Genomic DNA, 11592 nt, shown 5'->3' with positions numbered 1-11592 from the left:
GTGGTGTGGGATTTGTCACCTGAGTCGAGGAGAGCTGGTGGTCTGTCCTGAGTGTCTGCAGAGCTTCCACCCTCAGTGCAATTTCTCCAAGTAACACACCACAACTTTATTACAAATGCTCAATTTTTATCACTTTTTATTACTTAGATGAAGGAAAATTCTGAAACGCAGAAGGGGGAAAATGTACGTTTGTTTCTAAGTCAAATTTTCATTTCAGTTTAACAAGAAAAAAAACCTTTTTTTAAACTTCAGCTGTAAAATGATTACTATTATTATTATTATTATTATTATTATTATTATTATTATTATTATTATTATTATTTATTTAAGTTTTATTTTATTTATTAATATTTTTAGCTCTTGCGCCACAATTATAAAAAAAATTCGACATCATAAAATGTGACACTGTTCAACCTTTTGTAGCTAAAATCCAACATTTCTGTGATCGCTTCTAGCTATTATACTGCGAGATCGTTTTTATCCGCCCCTTGTGGTTGAAACAGGTATTACACCGTAATAGGTACTGAAATTTTTTTCCTTTAAAGGCATTTTTCTGTCCTGAATATTTTTCAACACAGTTGATGCAGAAGAAAAAACCTACACCTTGTGGCCAAATATGAAATATGCACATTAATAATGCTGACTGATATCAAGTTATTTGACACGTGACTATATTGAGTACGGTAATATAATACAATTGAATATGGAAATATGTTACACAAGACAGAAACAGTGAATACAGTATGTGATATATTTAGCTTTGTGTTATCTGTAGTGTTTCTCATAAGATCAAAGCTGGAGAGAGATTATAGACAGAATGTCACCACCCCATTATGAGTGTTCTTGTCAGTTATTAGGTGAATGCTGATATCTTCTCAGTGGGAGAGCGAGGTGCAGGACTTGTTCACGCTCTTGGGTGTCAACAGAGACCGAGGCAGCATCCAGAGCTGTGCAGGTATCATACACACAAATACACACACATACATTAACAGTTATACAATGTGCTGTACAGAACACCACGTTTAAAAGAAACGCCAGGGTTGCCAGGTCAAGGGTTTTCCTACATTTCAGATTTGGTCACTCATCAAAAACCTTCAGTCTGGTTTTATTTCAGGTTCTCTGATTTAAGTGAATTCTGGTTTTCCTGGTGCAGAATTTCAAAGTTCCTGAAATTCTAAGTGACTTCCATTGAAAATATTGGACTGTATTTTAACTTCTCAACCTTTTATGCTCCTCACCAAGTTCTTTAGGCTTTTTCGGCTTATTGAACGTTTTCCAATATTGAGATTTCTGATTCTAAGTGATCAGACTTTGGTAGAATTCACTGAAACCAGCGACTCCTTCCATTAACGGTAAACAAGCCCATTTCCTGTTACCTATATCTTCAGAATAGGACAAATCCATACAGGAGAATGAACTGTTACTATAGAAACAACGAGTTGTACAGAAGTCAGTTGTAATCGCTTGAAGGTGGGTTTTTTGGGTGAAGGTGAATTGATGTATTTATTCTCAACGGTATTTTATTACATACTCGCCATTCTTTTGCCTATGCTGTTTTTTTTTAATGCTGCATACAAATGTCCTGTATTTTCTGGTTGTATTCTGTTAAAAAGACAAAAGACTGAGAACATAATGATGAAACCTGCACAGTTCTGTAGATCTTCATGTTGTTAAGTCAATTAAACAATTAAACATAAAAAAATACTAAAAAGAGATATCCAAATAAATAAACACAAACCAAATGTAAATCACTGAATCAGCAGAGGAGCCATTCTCCACTCATCGTCATGGGTTTGTAGCTGGTTAGATGTTTCAGATTCTCGTCCGTGATTAGATGTAATTGTTAACAGAAGAGAAAAATTCCCACAATCTAATGTTCCTCCTCAGGTGGTTCAGCGTTGTACAGATCAGGGATCTGCTCACTCCGAACAGCAGAATCTGAACAAAGACGAGCTGGACTCATATGTAGGGGAGGTAAGAGTGCCCACACACACACACACACACACACACACACACACACACACACACACACACACACACCTGAAACTGAAGCATGTGTAGATGGGATCAGATCAGCGCTGGTTTAAGTGGTAAAAGACATGCAGCTCTTTTAGATATAGTTTCAGGGAGGAGGTTGATGGATGTGCTAAAGGAAGACATGCACATGGTTGGTTTGAAAGACACATGTAGAGGACAGGGTGATGTGGAGAAGGATGATCCGATGAAGATATCAAATAAATGAAGATTCTCCGGGACGTCCATATGAATAGCACAAAGGTCTATCTATAAGCTCGTTTTGCTAAAAACATTCCTTTTACAGATAAACTAATTATTTATCTGTAAGGTCTGGAGCCAGTATGATGTGGGTTTTTAATATCTGGATATGGAATCAATTCTAAACCAGTTGTCCAACTGTCTACAGCTCATTAATATGCAAGTGTGTGTGTGTGTGTGTGTGTGTGTGTGTGCGTGTGCGTGTGTGTGCGTGTGTGTGTGTGTGTGTGTGTGTGTTTTGGGTTCTTCCAGACTTCCATCGATGGGATCCTGCAGTGGGCTTTTCAAAACATTTCTCGACCGCTCTCTGAGTCTCAGGGGTACTTCCAGTGACTTCATAATACCACCTGTAAGACCTGATAATCTACAAAGCAGGAAATATTAGACAACACACACACACACACACACACACACACACACACACACCACAGCCAGGGTCGTGATATTAGACAACACAGACACACACATGTATACACACACACACACACACACACACACACACACACACACACACACACACACACATACACACACACACACACACATCACAGCCGGTTTGTGATATTAGACAACACAGACACACACACACGTATACACACCTATACACACACACACACACATACACACACACACATGATTCTTAGGCTTTTAGGTAACAGATAACATGAAGATGTTGATTTTTCAGATTCCCTGATGTATATGTGTGTGGGTGGAAATTTGAGATTTTGTGATGGCAGGTGATTAATAATTACACACACACACACACACACACACACACACACACACACACGCACACACACGCACACACACACACACACACACACACACACACACACACACACACACACACACACACACACATCTATGTTGATCATGGTTGTTGGTGTGAAGGTTGGAGGGAAGAAATGCTGCACTCTTTTTTTGGATGAACTGAAACCAACATGTCACCAGCATCAACACCTGATCTCACTACTGCTACAACCAGGGCAGGTCAGATCAGGGAATCACTTTTTACAGCAGAACATTGTTAAAAGGGGCTTCCATTTTGTGTTCTTCTCTTGTTGCTTTTGAAAATCCCATAGTGATTAATATCAACTTCTCAGAGTGAAACCAGAATTGATCAAGTATTTTACATCCATGTTGTTCATGAGTCCCACAAATTCGAACTTCAAGTCACAAAATAAGATGGCAAGAAATTCTAAAGGCAAATTTGAAATATTTAACATTTTCAGCATTTTGAGTTTTCAAACATAATTATTTCATCTTTTTTATTTTTCCCCAATACAAAAAACAAATGAAAACAATGTAGACGGACCACACGGACCACCATTTATTACATTTATTACATTTTAACTATTGTATATATGTTTTTATTTAACTATTTATATTAACCTCATTATAAAAATGTATGTGTGTAAATGAGATATTTCCTGAAAGTCACACTTATATATCACATTTTTATTTGAGTAGATTGAGAGATTATGATTTATAGACTTGTGATGATTATGAAGGACCAAAAATCAAACTTGATTGTGAGCCGTGTGCAGAATGTTGCAATATAATGCACATTATATTAAAATGGAAGTTGGCATGATTTCTTTTATTTATGAGTTTATCAAATTGAAAAATAAATAAACAGAAAAACATGACTCTATAATCTGAGTAACTGATGCTGTTTTATTTTCAAAGTCAATCAGAAATGATCTCATTAATAATCCAATATATTGTACAATACAGTAAAAAAATTTATTTTGCCAATTTTTTTGCTCTTCACACATATATGGCACGATGAACCAAATCAAAGGTCTCCACATGCCATTTTTGGCTCAAGGGCTTAATTTAAGGTTACGATAAACTCAAAAAACATGAAAAAACACAAAACAAAACCCAATGTTCTGACTTTCATCCCTGTTCCCTCAAAGCTGGAGGCAAACAATTCTACAGGACGTCTTTGGATGTGGTATAATAAAATTTGCCCCTGCGCACAAAGCCAGCTCCATGAAGATCTGCTTTACATGAATTAGAGAGGAAGATATCTTCAGTGGCCTGCTATAGAGGGCTGATCTCAAATCAATTGCGATGGATGTAAACGCTGACTGCACCCCAGGCTTCTTGACCTCCTCACCTACATCAGTCCCTGCCTTTACTCACACCCTTGTAGCTGATAAACACAAATGCCCACAAGCAAACTCCAGAATCTAGTGGAACATCTTCCCAGAGGAGTGGAGGGAATTAGAAGAACAAATTGAGACTAAATGTGGAATGCAATGCTCAAAAAGCACATACACTACTTTTGACCAGGTGTCCACAAACTTTTGGCGATATACTGTAAATCCAAACATCTAATTTACTTTATTCAACATTTTGGGTCGTGTAAAACACAAGGGACTTTTTAAAATGAGATTTGAAAGCATTCTATTTGTAGATATATAAAACGTATAGTGTAACTATTGAATATGCAGACGTTTGTAAACACCTCACCATACGTTTTTATGCTTTATGAACATCCCATTCCACATTTAGTCTCCATTTGCAGTTATAATAACCTCTACAGGTCTGGGAAGATGTTCCACTAGATTTTGTGGAGGATTGTGTGGAGATTTCTTCAGCCACCATGGTGTTAGTAAAGTAGAGTACTGGTGAGGAGAGGAGGCCTGGGGTGCAGTCTGCCTTCACATCCATCCTAAAGGTTTTCAATAGGGTTTGGAGCTCTATGGCAGATCTTCCACTCCAACCCATGTAAAGCAGATCTTCATGATGCTGGCTTTGTGCACATGAGCATTGTCATGCTGGAAAAGGTTTGGGTCTCATAGTCATGCAGTATCTAAAGACATCATACACAATTGTGTGCCTCCAGGTTTGTAGAAGAACCACATTGGGCTAGAAATGTCAAGTGTCCCAATACTTTTGTCAATATTGTGTATGTTTTTATATCCAGTTTTATTGATTTGGCCGAACAGCTTCGGTTTATAAATATCTGAAATAATCGCAGATGCTTCTGATTTGATTTACCGATAAAATTCAAGAGATTTTTATGCGAAATCCCTGAGGGTCTCCTCACGTGTGGATCTTGGACTCGATGCCACTCATAAAAATTAAATCTGACACGATGACAGAAAGGAGTGATGGTACACTTCAAGCTTGATCCGTCTGTTAATGTTTATCTGCTCAGTACGATTATAAACGGATTCCCTTAATCCCGAAGGTTCCCCAGTGTACGCTGTGTTTCTAGGAATCCACAGTTAAAGTTTTCTCAAGGACACTTCACGGTGGAGAGCCAAAGCTGTCAGAAAGAGAAGGAGAGAGAGAGCGAGAGCACATATGGAATGTTAATGACAACCACGTGAGTTTGGGGAATTCTGCACATCCAGTCCGAACCTGATGTCCAAATATCTCCAGCGTTTGGATGAAGAAGACAGATGGGTGATGACTGATCTGTCACTTGGACATCTCTTATTTCTCTTTCAGGGGTTTGAGTTATTACTCCGTTGATCTGCCAGGTGTTGTGTCAGAATGGGGATGGGGGTATGGTGGGAGGGAAGGGAGATATATTTGAAGGGTCACCATGGCTACAAATATTTTAAAGACCCAACAAATACAGCAGGAGAAATTCCTCGCTAGTCGTTAACTTCCAATGGAGCATGAAGGAAAATGTTTTCATGTGACCAGATGTTTTTTTTTTTTAATTGGCAAGGCCAGTGGTTGTAGATCACCAGGAATTAAAACGTCACTCTTTCTGGTTCTCTGGTTTGCTTTTCCTCCCTTGCAGGAGCTAAAACACTGTTAAGGATTACAAGATGCACTGTCATAGAGACATAATGTGATGCCTTGATTGATTAGAGAGAATCAGGAAAGTCTGGAGCTTTGAGACAAACATTATCAGTTTTTCTCGTAGATGTACAGTAGATGATAGTTCAAAACATATTCAGAGTCATCAAATATGCAGAACACAAATATATAGTGGATCGAAGTAAAATTTTTTCCTGCAAGACAAAAATCTCTGCTTTTAGTTTTGTTGAAATTCTTTGGATTCATCATTAAGTCCTTCTCAGTGATTACAAGCTCTACACGTCATGTAAAAGCAAAGCATGAAGCACCCACCACCATGCTTCACATCCCTGATATACTGTTAATAGTTTATCTTGTCATTTTTTTTGTTTTTTATTCCATTTTATTTGCTGCTTTAGTTTTATCATACAGTCATCTGTCAATCATCCTCAATGGGTGGAGTCAATTACCTCGAATAGTTTTGCACTCAAGTCTCCATCGGTGAACAGGCGATACCTGAAAAATTATAGAACTATAATGAATAGGCATTCAATGTCCAGATGAGAATTTCCTTTTAAGTAAATTTTTTCTTCCTCTTATAATTATCTCTACTCCTCTGAGAAGATGTTCCACTAGATTCTGTGGAGATTTGTGGCGATTCCTTTAACCACATGGGTGTTAGTACAGTCAGGTGCTGGTGTAGGAAAGAAGGCGAGGAGGCCTGTGGGGCAGTCAGCTTTTAGATTTAGGTTTAGAGCTCTATAGCAGGAGATCTTCCACATACTGTAAAGCAGATCATCATGGAGCTGGATTTGTCCACAGGAGCACAGGAGCATTGTGATACTGGAACAAGTATGGGTCCCTCAGTTCAAGTGAAGGGATAATTTCATGCTCCCGGATTCAAAGACACCCAACATACAGTGGAAAAATAGGACATTTCTGAGCAAGATTCCAGACATCAGGGTCCGAATTTCATAAGAGTATAAAGTTAGCATGATCCTCTAGCTGATGAAAACCAGGTGCTGATGACATCATTGTAAGAACATGTGCAGTAAGCATGGATTTCATGACCTACAAAATGAAAAGCCTCAGCACCAGCTCGGGTGTCAAATAAACCATATCTGCTTTCAACATGCAGAAAAGAAAGAGATTAATCCTGTAAACATGAGCGTTCTTCAGGCTCAGAGGTGGCGGTGATGAAAAAGTGACGATAATTTGGAGTGTTTTACATTTTCACCCACTCACCTCTTCATTGGAGAACGTGAGGAGGCTCCTGGTGAGGCTAGAATGTTAAAATGCTGTGTTTGGCCTCTTTATCAGACCAGGATATAACTTAAAAAAAATAAAAAAAATTTATTACTAGTCATCTGTACAGGCTAAACGGGTCAAACAGCTAGGCTTCCTCATCTCATCTTCCTTATAACCTTAGAGGTTTTCTCAATCATGACCTTATTATTGTGTTTATTATCATAAACAGCTGTAAAGAAATTCAGGAGCATTTTTTTTTATTGCAGGAAACCGGTGTTTCCTCATCTTACTGGATTTTCATGAACACCACATTTCTTATTTACACTGAATGCTCCTGTGAACAATTTACAACAAAATGACTTTGTATCCTGTTTGAGAAATAGAGACTTGAATTTGTTTAAAAAAAAAGCATTAAAACATGTTTTAGTATGTACATGTATACGCAGTGTATTTATCAACAGCATGTACTGAAAACCATATTAGTGGAAAAAAATTATTTTGAGGATAAATGAGGATGGGTTGAGGTATTAATTGGGGAACGGTGGAATGGAGGGATAGTTAGATACAGTGAGGAAAATAAGTATTTGAACACCCTGCTATTTTGCAAGTTCTCCTACTTAGAAATCATGGAGGGGTCTGAAATTTTTATCGTAGTTGCATGTCCACTGTGAGAGACATAATCTAAAAAAAAAAATCAAAAAATCACAATATATGATTTTTAAACTATTTATTTGTATGATACAGCTGCAAATAAGTATTTGAACACCTGTCTATCAGCTAGAATTCTGACCCTCAAAGACCTGTTAGTCTGCCTTTAAAATGTCCACCTTCACTACATTTATTATCCTAAATTAGATGCACCTGTTTGAGGTCGTTTTCTGCATAAAGACACCTGTCCACCCCATACAATCAGTAAGAATCCAACTACTAACATGGCCAAGACCAAAGAGCTGTCCAAAGACACTAGAGACAAAATTGTACACCTCCACAAGGCTGGAAAGGGCTACGGGGAAATTGCCAAGCAGCTTGGTGAAAAAAGGTCCACTGTTGGAGCAATCATTAGAAAATGGAAGAAGCTAAACATGACTGTCAATCTCCCTTGGACTGGGGCTCCATGCAGGATCTCACCTCGTGGGGTCTCAATGATCCTAAGGAAGGTGAGAAATCAGCCCAGAACTACATGGGAGGAGCTGGTCAATGACCTGAAAAGAGCTGGGACCACCGTTTCCAAGGTTACTGTTGGTAATACACTAAGACGTCATGGTTTGAAATCATGCATGGCGCGGAAAGTTCCCCTGCTTAAACCAGCACATGTCCAGGCACGTCTTAAGTTTGCCAGTGACCATTTGGATGATCCAGAGGAGTCATGGGAGAAAGTCATGTGGTCAGATGAGACCAAAATAGAACTTTTGGGTCATAATTCCACTAAACGTGTTTGGAGGAAGAAGAATGATGAGTACCATCCCAAGAACACCATCCCTACTGTGAAACATGGGGGTGGTAGCATCATGCTTTGGGGGTGTTTTTCTGCACATGGGACAGGGCGACTGCACTGTATTAAGGAGAGGATGACCGGGGCCATGTATTGCGAGATTTTGGGGAACAACCTCCTACCCTCAGTTAGAGCATTGAAGATGGGTCGAGGCTGGGTCTTCCAACATGACAATGACCCGAAGCACACAGCCAGGATAACCAAGGAGTGGCTCTGTAAGAAGCATATCAAGGTTCTGGTGTGGCCTAGCCAGTCTCCAGACCTAAACCCAATAGAGAATCTTTGGAGGGAGCTCAAACTCTGTGTTTCTCAGCGACAGGCCAGAAACCTGACTGATCTAGAGAAGATCTGTGTGGAGGAGTGGGCCAAAATCCCTCCTGCAGTGTGTGCAAACCTGGTGAAAAACTACAGGAAACGTTTGACCTCTGTAATTGCAAACAAAGGCTCCTGTACCAAATATTAACATTGACTTTCTCAGGTGTTCAAATACTTATTTGCAGCTGTATCATACAAATAAATAGTTAAAAAATCATACATTGTGATTTCTGGATTTTTTTTTTAGATTATGTCTCTCACAGTGGACATGCACCTACGATGACAATTTCAGACCCCTCCATGATTTCTAAGTGGGAGAACTTGCAAAATAGCAGCGTGTTTAAATACTTATTTTTCTCACTGTAGATATGGAGATATATGTGGGACAGATAAAGAGATAGATTGGGTGATATTTTGAGAATGAAGAAAAGATGGATGGATGGATGGATGGATGGATGGATGGATGGATGGATGGATGGATGGATGGATGGATAGATAGATAGATAGATAGATAGATAGATAGATAGATAGATAGATAGATAGATAGATAGATAGATAGATAGATAGATAGATAGATAGATAGATAGATAGAGTAATGGATAAAGAGATAGTGAGATGGAGAGATGCATTTGGGGGGATAAATGGGGACAGCTGAAGAGATGGATTGGGAGATATGGATAGAGGAATAGTAATGTGGAGAGATAGATGGGGATAAATAGAGCGATAGATGGAAGGAAAGATAGAGGGACAGACCCACCATAATCCATCCTGGACTAAAGTGAAATGGCAGCACAAACATCCTGCAGGTCTGAGGACAAACACATGGTGTGAATTTGGGAGAAATAAAGAATTGGAACTGAGCTGGAGATTTTTTGACACTCAGCAATGTAATAAATCCTCACCACCTCAGTGCAGATCACTGATCACATTCCTGATATGTTTCTCAAGGATTGCTCTTGGCTCAGGCATGAAGTTCCTGATATTTCCCTCTGTTTGTTTTCTTTATAGCTGCAGAGCCAAGAGGCTGTCGGTATGCAGCCCTCCTTCAACACTCGTCTATAAAAAGACACAGCGTGGCTCTGCAGCCGTGAAGAAAACAAACCGAGGGGAAAGATCATGCTTAGCATTTTAGTCATGCTTTCAAAAGTTAAGGACGCACCCTGTACCGGTTTTATGACTGTGATTACATGGATAAAATGATCAACATATTTTAAATACTGGATTAGTAGCGTGAAACGACTGCAGTTTTTTACCTCGTGAACTAGAAAATGCTCATAATCACCAAGTAGTCTGAGAGAAAATTGTTTTACCTCTAGCACAATATCAACATGGCCACCAGGAACCAATCAAAATCAATCCAGTAATATACCTGCAAGTCAACACGTTGGTTCTCGGCAAGAAACTTTGAGAGGGTTTTCTTTCAAATCTCTTTTAAAGAAGAACCTTTCTAATAAATGATGTCCATCACTGCTAAAAAAAAAACAAACATAACATTTTGTAATGGATTTAATGGTTATAATGGGAATTATATTGAAGTTTCATGGTGTAACCCTGTGGGTCTCTACTGGTCATTTGGTAAAATGTTATATCTGAAACAATGGAAGACCTTTTTTAACCTGAAGTTGGTATCTACTAGAGCCCTGCTAGGACCATTAGGAGATCGCTAAGCAACCAGATTCCAGTTTTTACACTGGTTTCTTCTGTGTGATGACGATGATTTAAGGCTCAGCAGAAGGTTGGGGGTTCAAGAACAGATTACCACAAACAGTGATGGACAGTAATGAAGTAAATGTAATTCGTTACTGTATTTAAGAAGTTTTTTCACGTATCTGTACTTTAGCGTAGTAACCATTTGAGGAGGTTTTACTTTTACTTTACTGGATAAAAACGTATCTGGTGAAACGCAGCAAGTCACCAATCAGGGTCGAGGGATTTCACTGTGCTTTAATGTACATGTGACAAGTATAAAGCGCCTTTTACTTTGGAAACCATTGGAATAGTTTTTATATATTTTTTCTTCTCAGTAGGGGTGTTTTTCCATTGAGACCTTGACAACAGCAAAAATGTCTAGGCAAAGCATCATGGGAGCTCTGGGTCATGCTCTGGCTCATCTTTAACCCTGAAACATACACACTATCAGCTCTGACACTTGGTGAACTGTCTGCTCTGGTGGACTTTGAGAGCTGATTGCAAAATCGGAAAACATTCGCCCACGCTGTCTGCGCTTCCTGTAATGTGTATCGTTCCGTGACCCTAACATTCCTCACATCTTCCCACACTTTGCCAATTTGTTTGTCTTCACAAAGCGTTCCTGTTCTACACCAAGTCCCGAATTCGAGTCCCCAAAAACCTGTGCTAGATTTACTTTCTGTGAAAGTATAAGAACGCTCAGGGGTTCGAGCGAAGGCGTCGTTAACGCTTCGGTTTTATCTAAAAACAGTGACACTGGTCTGAATGTTGTGTGGGACAGATATCCTGTTGTGTTCCAGGGTGAT

The 11592-nt window shown here is 39.0% G+C and overlaps 1 protein-coding gene across 1 annotated transcript in view; it reads left to right on the top strand.

Moving 5' to 3' along the window:
• Nucleotides 1-2686, top strand: part of aire (autoimmune regulator) — a 14641-nt gene extending 11955 nt beyond the window's left edge. Inside the window, exons 10-13 of the mRNA XM_083547995.1 lie at nucleotides 1-90; nucleotides 880-955; nucleotides 1888-1974; nucleotides 2527-2686. The exon at nucleotides 1-90 is cut by the window's left edge and continues 32 nt beyond it. Of these exons, the coding sequence (XP_083404121.1) occupies nucleotides 1-90; nucleotides 880-955; nucleotides 1888-1974; nucleotides 2527-2607 (334 nt within the window). The 3' untranslated portion in view covers nucleotides 2608-2686. The remainder of the gene's footprint in view (nucleotides 91-879; nucleotides 956-1887; nucleotides 1975-2526) is intronic.
• Nucleotides 2687-11592: the final 8906 nt, after the last annotated feature.

The sequence above is a fragment of the Silurus aristotelis genome, assembly GCF_946808225.1.
Source record: "Silurus aristotelis genome assembly, chromosome: 8".
NCBI classification, from domain to species: domain Eukaryota; kingdom Metazoa; phylum Chordata; class Actinopteri; order Siluriformes; family Siluridae; genus Silurus; species Silurus aristotelis.
This window is presented reverse-complemented; position numbering and strand designations above follow the sequence as displayed.